Source organism: Rana temporaria, chromosome 2 (genome assembly GCF_905171775.1).
Source record: "Rana temporaria chromosome 2, aRanTem1.1, whole genome shotgun sequence".
NCBI lineage: Eukaryota > Metazoa > Chordata > Amphibia > Anura > Ranidae > Rana > Rana temporaria.
Window position 1 is genome coordinate 402,090,276 of NC_053490.1, and position 22,520 is coordinate 402,112,795.

General features: G+C 44.9%; 1 protein-coding gene across 1 annotated transcript in view; it reads left to right on the top strand.

The window, feature by feature from the left end:
- The window catches only part of RPGR (retinitis pigmentosa GTPase regulator), a 150,549-nt gene extending 129,855 nt beyond the window's left edge, over nucleotides 1-20,694 (top strand). The window contains exons 14-17 of the mRNA XM_040338120.1: nucleotides 6,017-6,214; nucleotides 9,917-9,965; nucleotides 17,084-17,169; nucleotides 19,916-20,694. Of these exons, the coding sequence (XP_040194054.1) occupies nucleotides 6,017-6,214; nucleotides 9,917-9,965; nucleotides 17,084-17,169; nucleotides 19,916-20,170 (588 nt within the window). The 3' untranslated portion in view covers nucleotides 20,171-20,694. The remainder of the gene's footprint in view (nucleotides 1-6,016; nucleotides 6,215-9,916; nucleotides 9,966-17,083; nucleotides 17,170-19,915) is intronic.
- The last annotated feature ends 1,826 nt before the right edge of the window (nucleotides 20,695-22,520 follow it).

Here is a 22,520-nt window from a genome sequence, read left to right on the forward strand (position 1 = left end):
AACGTTTATTTTTTTCTGACCTAAGGCCTGGGGCTGGTGGTCCCCCCCCCTGGGAACTGAACCGCAGGCACTGGGTAGCCTTTGGGTTTAGCGAAGATTTCCATTCCTAGGGGGTCCCTTCTTGCTCAGGGGGGCCTCACTATGTGGGTTGAAGAACCCCCCTGAGTGCTGGAGTCTCCTGGGGATAGGTGGCTATTCTGGAGCTCCAGGGGCTGATCCACTCTCTCTCTCTCTCTCTGAGCTTTCCCCTTACCTTGGAGGTCTGTGGGTCAGGCTCTCTCCGGTGGTGGGGGCCTTCTGTGCGGTCTGGGGCTGCGACTGGGTCGTCCTGGATTCCCTGGAGGTGAATGCATTGGCGTTCATTGCCGTTTTCGAATTTGGCGCCTCTCAGAGCCGGCGGCGCAGGGCAATGACGTCACACGCGCGTGTCACTTCCGGGTCGGCTCAGCAAAGATGGCGCGCTGCAGCTCCAACACGCCAGTCTCGGCTTCCCACTGCACCGGAGACACACGAAAGGGCAGCAGCAGCCGAGAGAGAGCGGCGCCTTCATCCTCACGCGATGGAGCGAGAGGTCCGGTCGTCTACGGCCCCGGCTGCGGAGGAGACCACAGGGGGTGAGTCTTCCTGGATACAGGTATGGTGGGCTGGGACCCAGTAGTTGTTCCCTAGTATTTACATACATGCCTGTGTATCCTTTTCCTTTCTTGGAGAGGATTTTGTTGCCCAGGGGGGTGCTAGTCGTTCAGCTAAGGACACTAGTCGCTCCAAAAAAAAGAATGTGGCTATTGTAGTTGCAAGTTACCTTCAGATTATTCCAAACCTTTTTTTGCTAAATGTATTGTTAAATTAGCAGGGAAGGAGACCTCTGAAATTCTGAAAGGATTTCTTGAGGTCCAGTCAAAGATGCTCTCTACTCTCAAAGAATTTCATGTGTTTTTTAAAGAGCAGAGAGCCTGAAACCCCCATCGCAGGGCCCTCTTCTCAAGAAAGTTCCTCTTCACAGATTTTTAGAGTCCGCCAGGAATCCCTTGGTTCCTTAGTATCTGACTCTGAAGATTCAGAGATTCCCCCTCAGGAGGAAGGTTCTGTTGGTCAAGCGGAGGAAGAAAATGAGGATACTAGGGCAGGCAGATATGTCTTTGCTGCCGATGACATGGAAGGTCTCCTTGAGGCAGTGTACGCCTCCGAGGAGATTCCACAGCCTGCGGAAGAAATTTCCACACAGGATAGGTTATACCAAGGCCTGTCTAAACCTCAGGCCAAAGCTATTTCGGTACACCAGTCCCTTAAGGATATCATCCTCAGGGAGTGGGCAGAACCAGAGAAAAAGCTTTTAAGATACAAGACCTGGAAACGACGTTGCCCCTTTGAGGAGGAGGAATCTAAATTTTTTTAAATGCCTAGATTAGATGCTCCCCTCGCGCAAGTTTCCAAACAGTCGGACCTCTCCTTTGAGGACACAGGCAACTTGAAGGATCCTATGGATCGGCGGGCAGAGACCTCCTTGCGTAGGGCCTGGGAAGCTAATGCGGCTGCCTTGAGCCCCGCCTTAGCTTCGGCCTGTATTGCTAGGAATGCTAATTCTTGGATCTCCAAGTTGATGGAACATGTGTCCCAGGGTTCAGACTCTAAGGAGATTCTAGAATCCCTTCAGCTCATAGGGAGCGCAGTAGCTTATTTAGCAGACACCTCAGTAGAGACGGTACGTTCTACCGCAAAGACTGGAGCCCTCCTCAACTCTGCCAGAAGAGCAGTGTGGGTCAAGATGTGGAATGGGGACCTTGCGTCTAATAACCGCCTTTGTGGTCTTCCCTTCGAGGGCTCCCTTCTCTTCGGTACAGGCCTGGATCAGGCCCTGATTAGGTCCTCAGAAAAAGGGGTGCGTTTTCCTACTAAGCCTAGACAAAACAAGAAAACGTTTTTTCGAGGCCCCCAGGGGGGGTTTGGAGGTAAGAACCGTTCCTCGGAGAAAAAGCCCCCTTACAACAGACGTTGGGGTGCTGGGAAGGAAAAACAAAAAGGAGGTATCCTTTTTTCCAATCCCAAACCCAGCGATAAGGACTCCAAATGACGGGAAGGTCGGGGGAAGACTCTCCCAGTTCCTTCCCAGGTGGGAGAGTATTACTCAAAGTCCCCATATTCTCCAGATCGTAAGGGAGGGGTACAAACTAGAGTTCCGTCAGCTTCCCCCTCCAAACTTTATTTTGACTCGCTTACCCAAGGACCCTCTCAAGTCAGCAGGCCTTGTGCAAAATGTCGCAGAACTGGCACAACAGGGGGTCATAGTTCCAGTCCCTGTGTACCAGAGAGGGTTGGGAGTGTACTCCCACATCTTTGTGGTCCCCAAGCCTTCAGGCAAATTTCGATTGATTATCAATCTGAAACCCCTGAATACCTCCCTCCTCCACAAGAGGTTTCGAATTGAGAGTATTTACAGCCTCAGGAGGCTCCTACTAAAAGAGGTATTCATGGTCACCATCGATTTAAGAGACGCGTACCTCCATGTCCCAATCTTCTTGGGTCATCAGAGGTTCCTCAGGTTTGTGATCGCCTCCGCCCAGGGAGTACAGCATTGGCAATTTTCTGCCCTTCCTTTCGGACTGGCCTCCAGTCCAAGGGTCTTTACCAAGGTCCTGGCGGAGGCGATCGCTTTCCTGCACCTACAAGGGATAGCGATAGTTCCCTATCTCGACGACTTGATACTATACAATCAAAGTCGAGATCTCCTTCTTTCGGATCTGGCCACTGTGATGACTACCCTCGAGTCCTTGGGTTGGATCATCAACGAGGAGAAATCCTCACTCCTTCCAGAGCAGAAAAAACTCTATCTAGGGTTTCTGATAGATTCCTTGGAGAGGAAGCTCTTTTTACCCAACGACAAGATCCGGGGTCTCATGTCAGTGGTCAGATCAACGTTAGAAGGAGCAGAGTCCTCCTTCAGGGACATCATGAGAGTTCTAGGCCTAATGACTTCCTGTATTCCAGCAGTCCCGTGGGCTCAGCTCCACTCCAGACCCCTCCAATTTTTCCTTCTTTCCTCCTGGGACGGAAGAAGGGAATCCCTAGAGCTCAGCGTCAGTCTCCCAGAACCAGTGAAGCTCTCACTGGGCTGGTGGCTCATCCCACAGAACCTACAGCAAGGTCTGTCGTGGGGCCAGACCAATCCGGTCAGGATCACCACGGACGCCAGCTCATGGGGGTGGGGCGCACATCTGGACGATCTCCGTGCCCAGGGTACCTGGGGACAACGACAGAAGGGGGCCTCTTCAAATTACCGCAAGCTATTAGCGGTCGGAGAGGCTCTGAAGGCATTCGAGGACAGAGTTTTGGACCAAGAGGTCCAAATCGTTTCCAACAATGCGACCGCGGTGGCCTTCCTCAACCATCAGGGGGGCACCAGATCTCGCACCCTTCTAGACTTGTCCCTAGAGATCCTGGGCTGGGCCGAGCAGAGAGTGTTCTCGCTCTCGGCGGTACACCTGAAAGGGACCCTCAATCTGGAGGCAGACTATTTAAGTCGCCATCCCATTCTCCAGGGGGAATGGGAACTAAATGCAGAGATTTTCAGTCTAATATGCCAGCACTTTGGCAGCCCAGAGATAGATCTCTTCGCCCGCAGGGCAAACCGGAAGGTGAAGAGGTTCTTCTCTCTCTCCCGAGAAAGCGGCTCGGAGGGGGTGGATGCATTGGCACAGATATGGAGGTTTCAGCTAGCCTATGCCTTCCCTCCTTTGAGCCTGATTCCGAGAGTCCTGCAGAAGATAAATCTAGCAGTAGGGAAGTTCATTCTCGTCACACCCTGGTGGCCCAAAAGGGCCTGGTTTCCCGCTCTAGAGCGAGGGTCAGTGTCGCCTCCCCTGCTTCTCCCTGTCCGGGCGGACCTTCTTCGTCAGGGTCCGATTCATCACCCAGAGCCCAACTTCTTCAAGCTGACGGCCTGGTGCTTGAGAGGCGGAGCCTGAGGGAGAAGGGCTGCTCCGAGAGAGTTATCGACACACTTCTAGCCAGTAGGAAGATAGTCACCAGGCGTATATATGCTAAGACCTGGGGTATCTTCTCTCGCTGGTGCTCAGAGAGACAGGTTTCCCAGCAGGAGACCTCGGTCATCTTGGAGTTTCTCCAAGATGGAGTAGACAAGGGGTTAGCCACAAGAACACTAAGGGTTCAGGTAGCAGCCTTGTCATATTTTTTGGATAGACGTTTATCCCTGGACCCCCTGGTTAAGAGGTTTCTTATAGCCAGAGACAGGTTGTCCCCAGTTCAGATCTCTAGGGTTCCACCCTGGGATCTTTCGTTAGTGTTAAACCAACTTACCAAGGCTCCGTTTGAGCCAATTGACACTATCCCCATCAGGTTACTCACCTTTAAATTCGCCTTCCTCTTGGCAATCACGACGACCAAGAGGATAGGTGATATGCAGGCGCTCTCCATTAAGGAGCCATTTTTTCGCTTATTTGAGGACAGGGTCGTTCTAAGTCAGGACCCCCTTTACCTTCCTAAAGTAGTGACAAAGTTTCATAGGTCACAGGAGGTAATCCTCCCTTCTTTTTGTTCAAATCCCCAGAATGAAAGAGAAGCTTCCTTTCATTGTCTGGATGTTAGACGATGTCTATTAGCTTACTTAGAAAGAGTTACAGTCTTTAGACGTTCTACTCATCTATTAATTTGTTTTTCGGGTCAGAAAAGAGGCCTTCAAGCGTCCAGAGCCTCTATTTCAAGATGGATTAGGCAGACAATTTCCTTAGCTTATGTACAAGCCGGTAAGGTAGCTCCTAATGTTAAAGCACACTCCACACGATCACTAGCAACCTCCTGGGCAGAAAGGGCCGGAGCTTCGGTGGAGCAGATTTGCAGAGCAGCGACGTGGTCAAGTCAGAACACGTTCCTGAAACATTATAGAGTTGACCTACTGTCACCTCAGGACTTGGTTTTCGGGAGAAAGGTCCTGCAAGCAGTGGTCCCGCCCTAAGGTAGGCCTGAAGCTACTTGCTTCTCTCTCAGGGTGCCGTCCTGGAAGACGACTAGAGAAATGACCAGTTACACTTACCGGTAGCTGTATTTCTGGTAAGTCTTACAGGACGGCAGGCCTACTTCCCACCCTTGTGATACATTATTGGTTTGTATTATATTTTTTGTGGTGTTTTTTCCGTGCACTGGTGGGTTCATACTTTATCTCAAACTGAGGAGCACGGGAAGGGGCGGGGTTTTTAACCTCTTTTTGATTGTGTTTCCTGTCAGGAGAAGCCAGTCATCTCTCAGGGTGCCGTCCTGTAAGACTTACCAGAAATACAGCTACCGGTAAGTGTAACTGGTCATTTTTCATAAAACGTGCAATACCATATAAAAAACAATGTGACAAAACTCTAAACTATAACTGATTGAACTTTTCAGAACCCATTTGCTGGGCACTATAAGGGTTCCATCTTGCCAAATACACTGAAAAATGCTGTGTTAACCCACATTGTATTACCATGCATATTCAGTTGCATATTCAGATGTATTCTGATGCTTTTTTGAAGGCAAGACGCAGGGGAACAGGCCTTGCAGTGTAGTTGAAAAAAGTTCTATTGCAAACACTTTTTTTGGTCCTTTTCATTTTGCCTGCATTGGGAAAAATAAATAATTCTGTGCAATTCTAAAGCTCTCAATGCACTAGTACATTTTGTAATGAATGTTCGCACAGACATTTGTATATAAATTCTTAGCGGAGTCGATGACAAATGTCATTCCGAAGTATTTAAAAATTTGTCTTGCACTTAACATTAGAATTTGGAATGAATGCAACTTCCTAAACAACCGTCAATTTGGCCCCACTGATTAGAGAATTAAACAAACTTTCTTCTAAAATTAAATATTTCAAATACAATTTTACTAGTGTAATGCCAACTTAACCATTTTAAGACTGAATATTTAGAGTCCAGCATTAGCCCAGTTGTGACTTGACTTGTAAAATTTGTTTTTAAGTGAGCTCCAGTATATGGCTTAACATGGATTTGTGCATTACATTGTAAAATAGGAGTATAAACATGAGTCTGAGGAAGATGAAGATGAGGAGGAGGAAGAGGAAGAAGAGGCATTTGATGAGGAGGAAGCTGAAGAAGATGATGATGAGGAAGAGGTTGAAAAGAATGAGAAGGATAATACAATTAAAGAAAATAATGACTCTGTATCAAATAAGAGCAGAACAGAGTCACCAGTGAAGATGCCAGAGGAGGTAAATTATAAACCATTCTAATAATATAATACAAATTAAGACTAAATAGCACGGTTGTTCATTAAACACATTAACAGGTTAAAAACAGATAAATGCACAAATGAAATGTGCACAAGGGAGTTTTTTTTACGTTCATTGGAGAGGTCTTTTCATGCGGTTTAAAGAGCAACACTGAAAGTATACAAATTCTTAAAATTGGTTGTAAACCCTTTCATATACCAGTAAAGTGACTGGCCTCAGAGGATCCACAAAGATGAAACTAATCCACCCACATATGGTTTACGTGTTTATCTGCAGTCTTCTCTTGTCTAGATATGGTTCTGAAAATCCTTCTGCATCGGTCAGTAGCACGGAGGAGGGGGCAGGGAGCTGCGGTTAGAGCTCTTGTACAGTGCATGAGAGCTAATTGGAGGAAAGGGATACACCCACTTCACAAGCGATGAAGGAACAATGCAGAGCTGTGTTGTGAACAGACAAGCTGTGTGCTGAGCTCTCCTCCCCGTCACTATTTTATCTTATGTTTTGGGAAAACTTGTCAGAAGTGACCCATGCTCATAAGGGGAACGAACCACCATTGCGAAACAACAGTTAGAGCTTTGGAGAGAGACAAGTGAACACTACAGGTATGTGTGCTTTGTTCAGATTCCATAACTAAACTAACAACCACTTTACAAAACATGTTTGGGGATATCTAAAGCTGCACATAGTTATAAAACTGTGCAGTTTCCCTTGCAGTTCAAACTAAACCTGGCTGTCTTGACCCAGAAAGGTAGGACAGCCAGCATGCAGCTCCCCTTTCGGAAACCATACCAGGTCACATGCCTTTCAGCAGGGAGGGGGTATGACACCCTCAACATTGGCAACATTTTTAGGTTATGTGGAAAGTTCCTCTTTAAGGTAGCTTTCTCACAAAATTAAAGAGCCTGGGAACAGGGGAATATGTAGAAGCCTGTAGAGAACCAGTCACAATACAGTCTCAAATTATTCTAATTGTACATCTATAGCATATTAAAAAAAATGCATTTGCCAAATATTTTTTTTTTTTCTAAATAACATAACCTCTTATTTGCTTACAATCATCTTAACGTAGGGCACTTTTTGTGTATATTATGAAAAGCTCGGAGATGGTGTGAGAGGGCTACAGCTGTTTGATTTTAGGAGACCTCTGACACTAGGCTCTGAAGTCTAAGTCAGAAAAAGTAAGGCAGCCCATAGATGACCCATATACAAAAACTTACAGCACCACTCAAAGCACTAAGAAGCTTCCCCCTGTAGTCCAAAGCACAGATCAGATGCAAACAAGCTCACCCAAGCTAACTTAAACAGATCAGAAGACAGAAGGTAGAAACGCCTGAACTCCTCCTGGCTATGCTCCTCTGACATGTTTCAATCAACCTACAGGGCTTAATTATTGTCAGAGGCGCATAGCCAGAAGGAGTTCAGGCTGAATACAGCTACAATGTAGGGTCTGGGTTCCGGTGTGCAGCATTTCTACCTTTTGTCTTCCAATCTGTTTCAGCCTAGAGATGAGCCATTATTTTTAGTTCAACCAGTAGGTTAAACAAGAAAAAAAAATGACAGTTTCCCCAGCCACACACTCAGCTGTGCTATTGTGATCCGACAGCTTGAGAGACTTGTCCACCATCAGAATACAGCAGCCAGCGGCACTCAATCTGGTAAAATACGACAGGGTGGTTATACAGAAGTCGATTGGTACCGTACACACGGATGGATTTTCAGCTGGAAAAAAATCTGATGGTTTTTATGAAGGAACTCCGCGCTCCGCTCAAGCTTGGCTTGCATACACACCAAATTCCGACCGTCAAGAACGCAGTGACATACAACACTACGATGAGTCGAGAAAAATTAAGTTCAGTGCTTCCAAGCATGTGTCTAATTATTTCCGAGCATGCGTGGGTCTTTTTCCCGTCGGAATTCCATACAGATGAACGGATTTTCCAATAGAAATTTTTTCCGTCTGAAAAATTGAGAACCTGCTCTCTAACTTAGTCCGTTGGAAATTCCGATGGGGCATACACACGGTCGGAATATCCGATGAAAAGCTCCCATCAGACTTTTTCTATTGGAAATTCCGACCGTGTGTACGTGTCATAAGACTGAATAATCAGATTCTCGCACAAGCCAAATTCTGCCTGGTAGTTTTATCAACTCTTTGTTTTAGATCAGATGGATCAACCTAGGCATCTTGTATTTTACTACTATATTATGTCTCATGTTTCTCAAAGGGTAAAAATAATGGCATATAAAGGATTATCGGCCCTTGTGAGACTAGCAAACTATGTAGAGCAGGGGTGTCAAACTCCATTTCATTGTGGGCCACATCAGCATTATGATTGTTCTCAAAAGGGCCAGTTGTATCTGTAAGATTAGATGTCCAGCGCATCCCCTCCTGTTTACATTAGATGTCAAGAGCCACCCCACCATCAGAAGTTGAGTCCCCCGCTCTCCCTTACATCACAGTGCACCCCCCTTTCCTTATGCTGCTGCTGGGAAGAAGCTGGATGCATTGCTTGAAAGTAGGGGTCTGGAGGAGAGGTGTGAGGGCCACATGAAATAGCCTGGAGGACCAGTTTCAGCCCGCGAGCCTTGTGTTTGACAACTGTGTTGTAGAGTGTCTTTATGAAACTAAAATTGTAACAGCAGAAAAGTAAGTAATGTGGTTTCCACATTTTGATCACTGAGTTATACTGTACTGTACAATACCTTTTTTCACATGCAGATGACAGAAGGGGGTTTTTAATATGATTATTACCCTGACAGTGTTTAAAATATTGTTCATCATGTAATGATGGCCATTGTCCTTATGTAATTGTGTGTATACATAGAGTATCTATATAAAGGCATTCCTAAGTCAATCCAAAAGCTGACCAGAATTCCAGCCCCTTGCAGATGAGGTTCATTAGACTGAAGCAGTACTGTCCATGGGTAGGTAGTTCAATAGCTATATCATTGTTTCAAACATCTAATAAATGGAAGTGTTATATAGACGTCCAGAATTATTTTTTCTCCTTTTCAAAAGTTTTTTGCATATATTTCCAAGTGAGCATTCAGGAATCGCAGCATTTTAAAAAAATCTGCTGGCTTATGGAAAGTTAGGTGCAACCAAGGTGTATACCACCTCATGGACATATCGGTTTTAATTACCATTTACATTTGTACTGAGCTAGAGTAAAAATGTTAATGGTAAAAGCTTGCTGTAGCCAGCATACGGTATAATTAGGAGAACTACAGTTCCTGGCCACCCCCTTTAATGCCTGTGTTACTGTGTCCTATAGTAAAGTGATAGCTTTTGTGCTTCACATGCTGGCCAGAACTACCAACCTTGTACCGATGAAGACCATTCGAATTAAACAGTGCTACTCATAGGCAAGTGTGTTTTGGTTCAGCAAAGTCCATGTGGTCTCATGCTTGTTTTAAATACTTAAAGAGAAGGGCACTCTCTTACAGGCCTGCTTAACCCAAAAAGTATTTTTTTTAGGGGGGGGGGTGTAAACTTACAATGTAGTTTTGCTCTAAATCTTCCCATTGGTCTCCGAGACGATGCTATTTAAGAGTTTTAGACTTTTTTTAAAAGTACAATGTTTTTAACTGGTATATACTCATCTCTTTTTAAACAATAGCCAGTATATATTTAGTTGTCCAACTGCAAAATCATGGTTAATCTAAGCTTTTTGTTATCAGGTCACTAAAATTACTGAGCAGACTGTTTCCAGCAACAAAACAGCCAGTGGTACGTATAATTTTTCACACTCTGCATGATGCACTCAAAAATGATGTTTTCAATGGAGGAAATGGGTATCTTAACTATTAAATATACATAATTTAAACCAGTGTTTCTCAACCTTTTTTTCAGTCAAGGCGCCCTTTACAATTATGCCCAATCTCAAGGCACCCCATTCTAAAATTTAAAAAAACCCGCAACTAATAGATTTACAAAATGAAGCAACATCCAGAACATGTAGGAAATCCAGCATTAGTGGTGATTTATTCTTCCAAAGCAAATACATCGTTACACACTGGTATTGATTAGTATACCAGTGTTTCTCTTGTCCCTCAGCTTCTCTCCCTCACTCAACTAATGTGCCCCCAGTGCTGACAGAGAAGGGCAGGGGAGGGTAAATGGATGCTGTGCAGGTGCCCTGATGTTCTCCTTATCAGCTGACATCATTGGATGTTAGGATGCCGGTGGATGGAAGGTTGTAATGGTACACAATTAAAACCTATATATAAAACTTATATATATATATATATATATATATATATATATATATATATATATATATATATATATATATATATATATATATACACACACACAGTGGCAAGGCGGCTCTCTCTGCAAAGTCACGTACCTGTACATGATTTTGCACTCTAGTGTCTGGGGAGTGCAGGCGTGCTGCCAGGGACCCGCTCCCGCTGTGATTGGACATCGCGTCCGCCGGTACCTGCCAATCTCGAGAGAGAGAGAACCGCGGCCTTTCTTTGTAAACAAGGCAGATCCACCATTCTGTGTGAAGGGAAGGTTGTGATCCTGCGTTTCTGCTAAACGGGAACACGGATCTCTGCCTTTCCACAGTACAAGCGCGCACACACACACAGCAAGCACTCCCTAGAAACAAATGTAACCCTTTTGATCGCTCCAGTTGTTAATCCCTTCCCTGCCAGTGTCATTAGTACAGTGACCATGCATTTTTTTTAACACTGATTACTGTATTCGTGTCCGATTTGTCTGCTGCACTATCGCTATCGGTGAAAAAACTTAGAACCTGTTTTAAAATTATCTGATGGTTAAAAAAACGATCGTCTGTGGGGAAATCCATCGGTTAAATGTGTAAAAAATGTGTACAGAACGCCCCCCCCCCCCCCCCCAGAAACATCATTTACTGCTTGCGTGATTGGCTCACTGATTTTCCTAGAAGTCTGCCCTAAGATAAGTCAGATTTCAGGCATCCCTTGCAACAAAAGTGTAGTTTTTGGTGAGACACTCCCAATAGGAAATCACATCTAAAAGGATGCAGACCCAGGAGCTTTCCTTATGAGTGCTTTGCAGGTGGTGCTGCAGCTGATTGATAATTATGAAACCCCTCCCGTTAGACACATTTTTCCATAAGTGAACCACAAGCACGGTAACTTGTCAATGGGTGGACCTGTGAATTTTCACACATGTGGGCCCTTTTGTCCTTTTACCCACTCTTTACTGCAATATAACTGAAAAAAGCTATGATCGTTGTGTATTACTTCTACATGGTTTGTGTAATTGGGGTCGTGTCCAGAGGTGTCCTTTGCTTACATATTTTGTTATGAAAGTTATCTCTTTCTCCTGTGTGAAAGTTGGGAGGTATGTGGACACCAGCAATTTTACCTATTCCCAAGTGCAAAGCACAAACTGGACCACAAGTAAATGAAGCGTATATCATTCTTTTGTGATATATATAAGCATGCATCCTATTTATTCCAAGTTTGGCAGCATTTTCCCTCTTTCGTCTTTCAGGACAGCCACAATGAGAGACATAGGCTCCTCCCTTCCTCTGGAAACACTGCGCCAGCCCATAAATTCTTACTTCCCCTGCCGGACTTCAGTTGTTAGTGTTTCCTCCGAAGGGGAGACACTGTGCTTGGAACCAGGCCGGTCAGTCAGGGGACTGAGGCCACTTATAGACCTAGAAAGAAGCACGGGCTTCTAGGGATACTATAGACGCGGTACTTACCCACCATCTGGAGCCACCCCATCCTTGTCGAGTGCCGCAGCAGGCTAAGGGGGTCCCCTATCGAGTCCACAGGGAGGCATCCTAACTCTCCCTGCTTTCTACAGGCCACATTTTTTGGAACCAGCGGGCTGGACGGCGGGTGACATCATTTCCGGCGGAGGGCGGATGTTTCCCATTTGACCCGCGACTTCCGGTTCCGGGTTGCGGAGCTGATAGGGGACCAGGCAAACGCTGGAGAGAGTCGGGAACGCGCACAGGCAGCGTGAGACTTCGTAGCAGCAACCACCTGCGGTTATGTCGGAAGCGGGCGCTCAATCGACACCCAGTGACACTACCTCCAGCCTTCCTAAGGTAAGAGTACCCTGGGGTGGGTTCCTCTCTACCTAGGAATGCCCCTCTATACATGGTTTCTGTCTATGGGGGGGCAATCCCCCAGGGTGGTCAGGGGGGGAGGCTCTGATTCCTGCAGGATAGAGGGTCAGTGCACTCCCGGGGTTGTATCTGTCTGCCCATTTTTCAGATTTTTTTTCTGCCCTTTTTTGTGCATGTTTTTCAGAAAGCTACTCTAAAGTCAGTCGTCCCATACCTCCAGAAGGAAGTGTGCCTCCTGTAGGGATATTCTAGGGGAGTCATGGGCAAAAGTCCTTTGCAGGGACTGTATAGACACCCTAGTTAGAGAGAGGGATTCAGAGCAGGAGTCAGGACTAGCTGCTTCCGTAAAGGAACTCTCGTCCACCTTTTTATGCTTTTAAAACTATTTTTGAAAGATTTCAACTCCCTTCTAATCCCGTCTCTCAGGATACAACCCCTCCGCTGGCTCAGGGCTCTGCACCTGCCGAACCTGCCACTACTCAGAGGGCAGAGAAGGCTTCAGGTCCTTCCGGCGTTGAACAGGCACGTCCTGATAGTGATACCTCTGATTCTCAAGGCTCAGAGGAGGAGGGCCAGGATGGGGAATCCGGCAAGCCCTCCAGATATAAGTTGTCCCTGGATGAGGTAGAGGACCTCTTGAGGGCAATTTATACGACCCTCGGTATCCAGACCGACAAAAAGACCTTAACCCTCCATGACCAAATGTATCGGGGTCTGGGGGAACAAGAGAAAAGAGTCTTTCCAGTACATGAGGTATTGGTTAACCCAGATAAAAAGGAATGGGAGGATCCTGAGAGGAAACCCTTCTTTTACAGGTCCCTTAAAGGAAGGTTTCCTTTTTCAGAGGACCCGGCGTCTATTTGGAATAAGACCCCCAAATTAGACGCAGCCTTCTCCCAGGTCTCCAGAAACACGGACCTAGCGTTCGAGGACATGGGGGTCTTAGCTGATGTGATGGATAAGAGGATAGACTCCCTTCTTAAAAAGACATGGGACTCTACAATGGGTAATTTAAAGTCAGAGATGGCTGTTACAGTTGTGGACCACAACTTCGAGCACTGGCTCAACAAGATCCAGGAGCACATTGAGGCCGGTACGGCTAAGGGTACTATCTTGTCCTTCTTTCCCACAATCCTGCGAGGTATCACTTATATAGCTGACGCCTCAGCGACCCTGGCTATCTCTGCCAGAAGAGTCCTCTGGCTCAAAACTTGACCGGGTGGAAGTGCCTCTAAGGCCAAGTTATGCGGGATACCCCTGACTGGTGACCTACTCTTTGGTCCAGGTCTAGAAACCGTTCTAGACCGCACGGCGGATAGGAAGAAATCCTTTCCTCTCAAACGAAAGGCCCCGTTAGTCAAAGAAGGGGTTTTGTCCGCAAAGACAGAGGGGGCACCCAAGCCTGAGGGGCAGAAGAAGTCTTGGACCCTGAAAGTCAGGGGCAGAGGAGGGGCTTTTTTTCGCCCTCCTGAGCAGCCCAGCAAAAAACAATGACTCTCCAGTCAGGGTGGGAGGAAGACTGGGGACCTTCCCCCCCCACAATGGGAGGCAATTTTTCCAAACCAGTTCATCCTGGGGGTCATAAGAAGGGGGTATCAACCTAGAGTTTTCAAGTCCCCCCCCCCCCCCAAGAGATACCTGTTTACACAGTTACCCAAGTGCAGAAAAAAGTCTGACACCTTGCTTGGGGCCCTAAGGGATCTGGAAGACCAGAGCGTGGTCCGCAGAGTTCCAGACGCAGAAAAGATGAAGGGATTCTATTCACACATTTTTGTTGTGAAGAAGACTTGCGTGAAATTCCGACTAATTCAGAATTTGAAACCCCTGAACAGGTCAATTACCTACAAGCGGTTCCGCATGGAGTCGATATTCACAGTCAGGGCCCTTCCCCACAACTGCTTCATGGTTTCTCTGGACCTCAGGGATGCGTACCTACACGTCCTGATCGCAGAAAACTCTGAGTTTCCTGCGGGTAGCGGTAGACCTAGATGAAACAATTGTACACCTGCAGTTCCAGGCTCTGCTATTCGGGCTATCCTTATCTCCCCGCATCTTTACCAAGGTCTTGGCAGAACCTGTGGCGTTTCTGCTCCTCCAGGGAGTGTCCATCATAGCGTACCTGGGCGACCTGCTCCTGTTCGCAGCATCCCCAGAACAGCTTTCCAAAGATCTGGATCTAACGGCCCTAAGGTGGCTACTGAACTTGGAGAAATCCAGTCTCATCCCCTCACAGCGTATCACATACCTGGGATTCTGGTTGGACTCAACACTCTTAAAAGTGTTTCTCCCAACAGAGAAGGTCTTAGAGTTAGACAAAGCGGTGACCCTCCTACAATGCAACTAGCAGGTCCCGATAAGATCTCTGTCAACACTAGGTCTGCTGACATCCACCCTCCCAGCAGTCCAATTGGCAGGACTGCACTTTCGCCCCCTGCAGGCCTTCGTCCTAAGGGTGTGGGACCACAGTCTAGAGGCTCTAGACACCTTGGTTCAGGTACCAGATCAAGTAAAAAGATCCCTCTGGTGGTGGAGGAAGGTTACAAACCTGTCGCAGGGTCGGCTGGGGCTTATCCCAGTGTCTCAGGTAATAACCACAGACACAAGTGGCAAGGGCTGGGGGGCTTACCTGGGGTCCCTTCCAGTTCAGGGCTCGAAAAGATTGTCCAATTGGAAGGAACTAAGGGCAGTGGGGCTGGCCCTCAAATTTTTCCAAGAGGAACCCTGGGGACACCACACTCAGGTGAGGTCGGACAATTCCTCGACCGTAGCCTACCTAAACAAGCAAGGCGGCACGAGCAACAGACATCCTGGGCTGCGCCGAGATTAACACTCTCTCACTCTCAGCAGTCTTTCTGAGAGGCAAGAATAATGTGTTGGCAGACTTTCTCAGTTGGAAGCAACTGAGAGAGAGAGCGAGTGGGTCCTCAATCAGGAGGTCTTCAGTGTCTTGGTCAAGAGATGGAGACCTCCGGAGGTGGACCTCTTTGCGTCAAAAGAAAATGCAAAGGCACTCTCTCTCTTTTTTCTCTCTAAACAGAGGAGAGGGAGCACTGGGGGTGTTGCGCATTCCCACCACCGGTATTATTGCCCGCAGTGCTGAGGAAGTTTCAGTTGGAAAGCACTTCCCTGATCTTAGTGGCACCACATTGGCCCAAGAGGGCTTGGTTCTCAGTGCTCAAGCAGCTGGCTGTAGAACCTCCCCTTCTTCTACCGCCCCAAGAGGATCTCCTCTCGCAGGGCCCAGTTCTCTGCCCTCAGGTACACAAGTGGAGACTAGCGGTCTGGCTACTGAGGAGGGCATCCTAAGATCCAAGGGGTTTTCAGAGAGGTTAATTGCCACCCTCCTTAATAGCAGGAAGAAGGAGACTCGTCAGATCTACCAGAAGGTTTTGCTTTAATAAGTGGTGCATAGGACACTCCTGTTCGGTGCAGAGCCCCACAGCCATTCTAGAATTCCTGCAGTGTGGCGCAGATAGGGGTCTTTCCGTAAGTACCCTCAAAGGACAGATCTCAGCACTTAGTGCATACCTAGAAAAACCCTTGGCCTCTAACCCCTGAGTAGTCAGGTTTTTCAGGGCTCTCTCTAGGCAGAGACCAGCTCAGGGCCCACCATTCCCCAGCTGGGACCTGTCCTTAGTTTTGCAGACTCTCACGGGTCCCCCCTTTGAACCTTTAGACAAGTGTTTTCTAAAGGAACTGACCTTAAAGGCAGTATTTTTGGTTGCAGTGACTACTGCTAGGAGGGTCGGGGAGATGGAGGCCTTATCTGTTAGACCCCCCCTTGTGTGTTGTTTTTCCAGATCGGATAATTTTTAAGACCGATCCACCATTTTTACCCAAGGTTACTTCGAAATTCCACAGAAGTTAGGAAGTAGTTTTACCTTCCTTTTGTCCCAACCCCACAGGTGAGGGGGAGTTGAGGTTTCATACTTTGGATGTCAGGAGATGCATCCTGCACTCTAGAGCTGAAAAGGAATTTAGTAAGTCAGACTTGTTATTTGTTTTGTTTTCTGGGGCCAGAAAGGGTTCCAAAGAGTCTCGACGCACTATTGCCAGATGGCTCAGAGCAACCATTGGACAGGCATATACCCTAGCTGGTAAGGAGATCCCTAAAGGTATAAAGGCACACTCTACCAGAGCTTTGGCAGCTTCTCAGGCGGAAAAGGCTGGAGCTACGCCAGAACAGATATGTAGGGCAGCGACATGGTCAAACTACTCCACTTTTGTGAAACATTACAAAGTGGATATGGTGTCGGCAGGCGAGCAGGGCCTTTGGTCGAAAGGTTTTGCAAGCTGTAGTCCCACCCTAGTTGGTAAGTGCTCGCTTATCCTCTCATTGTGGCTATCCTGAAAGACGAAAGGGGAAAATTAGAGTTACTTACCGGTAACGTCTTTTCCAGTAGTCTTTCAGGACAGCCCTAGTTACCCTCCTGAGATTTGGGGTTCTTGCTTAAGACCAGAACGCAGCATGGTAATGAGTTTTGATGGTATGTTACTAATGTGTTCTTGTGTCTCCCCAGCTGGCCGGAGGTGATCTTGTAAAAACTGAAGTCTGGCAGGGGAAGTAAGAATTTATGGGCTGACGCAGTGTTTCCAGAGGAAGGGGAGGAGACCATGTGTCTCATTGTGGCTGTCCTGAAAGACTACTGGTAACTCAAATTTTTATGTGTTCTTAGAATTGCCAGTCCATATTCAGTCTATAAGCAAATTGTAATCTTATCTATGAGCAGAAATGTTATTTTTACCTATAAATATAATTCACCTGCAGAACTGGAAAATCCACAAGGTGTTAATGAAGTTCATTCTTCAGAAAAAGATGTAACCAAATCAACATTGTTTGAGAAGACAAGACGGGTAAGTCACATATACAGTACTGAGTTAATATTATGCACCTGCAGTGCACTTTAGTGCAAGAAGATAGGCAACGCCCTTGCAGTTTTTCTGAGATGGGCAGGGTTTAGATAGGAAGGTTTCAAAATAGAAAATAAAGGCAAAACATTTTGTGTATAGACATAAAAAAATATATAAACACTTTTTTGTTTTTAAATAAGTGATCACATAATGTCTGTTTTCAGCTGCCTAAGAGCTGGGGGGATGGAGAAACAGCAGCACACTGAGCTTCCCAGTGAATGGCTGTGCGGGGGTGGGGTGTCAGGACAAGTCTGATCATTGGAGAAGAGCACACCGAGTTCCCAACATGGCTAGAGAACTGACCACAGTGTGTTCCCCTACTTGGTGTGGTCATTTTTTAATAGGAAAGCAGAGAGACTGTTAGGAAAAACAGGGATTTCACACAAAGGAAGGCAATACATAGAAAACGGAAAACATTTTCATGTAAATGTTACAGCAGGCACATATTAGGAATATAAAATGTTACAATTACATTTTAAGGGTAAGGGTAAGGGTCTGTGTTAAAGGCCTTTGGGCTTCTGTTAATGGCTTCAATCTGACATCAATTTGAGACACTTCTGAGATTATTTAGAAATGACTGAGGGCTTGTTCTGACCAGAACAAAACACGCATTCAAATGCAATGGGTGTGTGATCTGCTGCAGGTGTCCATATAATACTAATAACACCCCACATTTAGATTGTGAACGGTGTGCGTTTCCCTGCCCCAGGACGCATGGTACTATGGTACCATGTGATCCGGCTCAGTGTGTCCTTGAAAGGTGGTGCATGCATGAAAACGCACTGCACTACACAGTCATAAATGAACACGGACCGCGTTCCTGTGTTATTAAGGTGTAATCCGGCCCTAAAAGGTGCATATGACCTGCGGGGTGACCTTTGTGACCTGCATTTGGCCTGCTTTATTAGGATTTTTGTTTACCTTAGACTTGTATAGGAATGAAAAACTTGTTTGAAGCAAGCAAAAGCCCATTGACATGTGCCCTCTGTGTTTTAAAATGGTGTTTTTAACCACTTCAGCCCCGGACCATTTAGCTGGTCAATGACCGAGCCACTTTTTGCGATACGGCACTGCGACGCTTTAACTGACAATTGCGCGGATGTGCGACGTTGCTCCACAAACAAAATTGGCATCCTTTTTTTCCCACAAATAGAGCTTTCTCTTAGTGGTATTTGATCACCTCTGCGGTTTTTATTTTTTGTGCGATAAACAAAAATAGAGTGACAATTTTGAAAAATATATATATTTTTTTACTTTTTGCTATAATAAATATCCCCCAAAAATATATATATATAAAAAAAGCATTTTTTTCCTCAGTTTAGGCCGATACGTATTCTTCTACATATTTTTCGTAAAAAAATAAATCACAATAAGCGTTTATTGATTGGTTTGCGCAAAGGTTATAACGTCTACAAAATAGGGGATAATTGTATGGCATTTTTATTAATATTATTTTTTTTTTACTAGTAATGGCGGCGATCTGTGATTTTTATCAGTACTGCGACCATATGGCGGACACATTGGACACTCGGCGATCTAGGCTCAACGGACACTCTTCTCTGCCTGAAAAAATGAGCGACACTTTTGAAATAAAATTCAATTGTTTGCACTCTGCACTCCCCAATTATTTTTTTTTTTTTTTAAAAAGCATTTTTTTTTTTCAGTTTAGGCCGAGATGTGTTCTTCTACATATTTTTGGTAATAAAAATTGCACTAGGCGTATATTGATTGGTTTACGTAAAAGTTATAGCGTCTACAAAATAGGGGATAGATTTATAGCATATTTATTTATTTTTACTAGTAATGGCGGCGATCTGCGATTTTTATTGGGACTGCGACATTATGGCGGACACATCGGACACTTTTGACACATTTTTGGGACCATTGCCATTTATACAATGATCAGTGCTATACAAATGCACTGATTATTGTAAAAATGTCACTGGCACGGAAGGGGTTAACACTAATGGGTGATCAAGGGGTTAATTGTGTTCCCTAATGTGTGTTCTAACTGAAGGGACTGACCTAGAGGAAATTACAGATCGTGGTTCTAGCAGTTGGGAACTCACGATCTGCATTTCCTCACTGAACAGAACAGGCATGTGCGTCCATGTTCTGCCTTTCGTGCCCGGAGATCGCAACCGCTGGACGCTAGCATCATCACCCCCGCGATGCAGCGGGCGTGCCTGCTAGCCCACTTAAAGCGACCAACGTACAGCTACGATGGTTCGTGGAGCCAGCCTGCCGCAGTATAACTGCATCGGCTGGTCCGTAAGCGGTTAAATGGAATCTACAACGTATATAACAATATACATGTGAATGTAACCAGCTAAATAATGTAATAATTCACGTCAACAATATGTTGGCACTTTAACTAATTTCTATTTTGAGTACTTTGCAATTTTATAAATATATACAGCATATGTATATGAAAGTGCAACTTTTGATATGCAATATAAGAGTGCCGTTATTCACATGAATTTACATTGATTACTAAATATGTTTTTTTATCCTTTCCTATTAGAATATTACATACCACAAAATCATTAGAATTCTTCACTTTATATGTGTTATAGTCATTGTTACTGAGAACTCTAGTTTTTAAATTATTTATTGTTGTATACAGTGGCTTTCATTTGTCATATAAGGTTTATGAAGTAATATGCTTACTTTTTTTACTCTTTTTCAGTTATCACTATTTAAAAGACGATCTACAACAAGTCAGAAGTCCCTGCAAGGAAATGGAGGCATAGCTAATTCTTCAAAAGAAAATGGTCCTGAGAAGACCAAGCAAGCAGAAAAAACAAATGGCAGCAAAGATGAAAATCAGAACACTAAGCAGGAAGAAGCTAAAGTTACTGAGCCGCCTCTTCAGGAAAACCCAGAAAATATCCAGAGCCTGCAAGACAAAAAATCAAAATCTGCCACCTGTGTACTCTTATGAAGGCTACATATCTGCTTGTGTGTTCTGGCAAGAAATTTTAATCTTCAGGCTCCTCCGTTCATGCTGTACAGTAGAATAACAGCTGACTTACAACCATATTTCCTAAACAGTACAAGTCAGTGTTGGCCCATCTTTCAGGAAGAGCACCTTTTCTATGTGGTTAGGACCTAATCATTAATTGCAGGCCAATAAAGTTCATGGTTCCTGTCAAACTGATGTCTTGGGGGAACATTCGTTTTTGTATCGCACAAAGTAATGGTAAATAGTGAGTGGTGTAAAGACCCCATTTATTGTCCCTTGTTTGAAGAGGGGAGTGAGTTTCTTGCTTTACTACAGGAAGAAATAGCCTCTTTATTAAAAACATTTAGTAACTCAGGAACTATAGGATGTAAGTGAAAATTTTGTAAAGCAGATTACAACAGATTGCTACAATCCAGCTTATTTTCCACAAGTAATAATAGTATTAATGACAATTTTGATATATATTTATTTTTTTTCATTAAAATGATCTTCGCAAATGTTAATCATCTTGACTGGATGCATTAATAAATAGAATTTCCTACCTTTCATGGGGAATATGATCTAATTAGTGCTAAACAGGGGAGCTAAAGCCTAGACATGTGGTCACGATTTCTGCTAAAGCGATTAGTAAATCTGATCTTTGATATTGCCCTTTAGAAATGATCACTAGGCATGGTCCACAGGTCTTCAAACTTGTGGCTAACACTGAAGGGAATCGGAATTAGCCTTTTCTCAAAGAAACTACATTTTGGCCTTCCTGATACTGTCGTGTGTCCGTCCCAGCAAGACTGTTGACATAGTTAATGTTGGCATGCAAGTAATGTTCCCTTTTAAGCCAAACTTTGATACTGAAGTTTTCAGCAGTACAGGTTTTTTTGGTACTCGCTCATTATAATTGATACTTTAGATGTTTTTCTCACATCACACTGTACAGGGTTTGTGCCCAAAATTAATGGGACTGACCTGCACACAGTGTGGAATAGGTACTACTGAGCTTCAGATTCTGAAGGTCTTGGATTCCCAGCTTCACCAAAAGAATCTCTATGCACATCACTTATGCAGACATGAAGTCTGCTTTCCTAACCAGACCCTGTATAAAAATAATAGCTTCAAGGGATCTGACTTTCTTTATTTATTTATTTTTTAAATGATTTCTGTAATTATTGTGTCTCCTTGAATTGCTCTTTTGGGGCAAAAACTTACTATTACCAAGTATACCTTGTATGGGTGCTTTCTGATCAGTGGTGGCTCGTCCATAAGGGGCGCCGCCCCCCTAATCCATGCACCTGGTCCCTTATTTACATGCAGGGCGCTGAGCGAATGGATTCCCACTGTTTTTTTTTTTTTTTCTTTTTGGAAGCATCTGATTAGTGCCAGAGGCTTCAAAAAAGGGTGTGCTCGGGGCTCAGAGCACTGTGCCCTGAGCTCACCCAGTTGTGTGACAATAGAAAATTAATATTTGCTATTGTCTTCCTGATTCTCCTCCCGGCCAATCAGGTAGTGGGTCCTGAGACCCCATTGGCAGAGAAGAGAAGCAATCGTATTGGTCGCCGAGGAGGAGGAGACGCATAATGAAGTGCTGCTCACGACCTAGATGGGGTAAATGTGGGGCTGACGAACGAGTGAAGGGGTGGGGTGTCTGAGGTGCAACTGACCCGGGGAGGCTGTGGCGGTTTGGTTTGCTTGCTGCTGCCCTGCCCCCCCCTCCCCAAGAAATGGAGCACCAGCCACCACTGTTTCTGATTCTGGAAAAATGTGCCCAATTCTACAGACCTGAAGGTTTACAATGGGAATACCACTACTATCTATCCTTTTCACAACTTGACTAGACCACAACATGTTCTGTTTGCAGTGGAAGGTTTTTTTTGCATGCACTTTACTGCAGTCAGCAATGCTGTTACATTATTTTATAGTTATCATGTTTTTCCTAAACTGAGCCTTTTACTGCATAACATGTTTTTAATCAATCTTTAAGAAAGAAAAATGTTTCTAGTGCTTATGTTTTTGTGGCTTTGTATCATTTCAAAATTTTCCTTGTATCCGTGTATCCTATACATATATTGTGCAACTTTCTTTGGGGACTCTCATTTTGCATATTGTAGAGCAGCTATATTTATCATTTTGTATATTGTATGCATGATGTGAGCACTGAATTCTTTTACAATGTTATTAGAATGTGTGAATGAAAATTATATTTAATTCCTGTGGCCTTTCATTGCTCAGTGTTGTAAAACAAATAAATATATATTTTTTTAAATATCTTGGTTTTAAAAAAAAATCCTATACCTGTACCTTTGTATACTGTCTACATTCCATTGTGATTTAAATA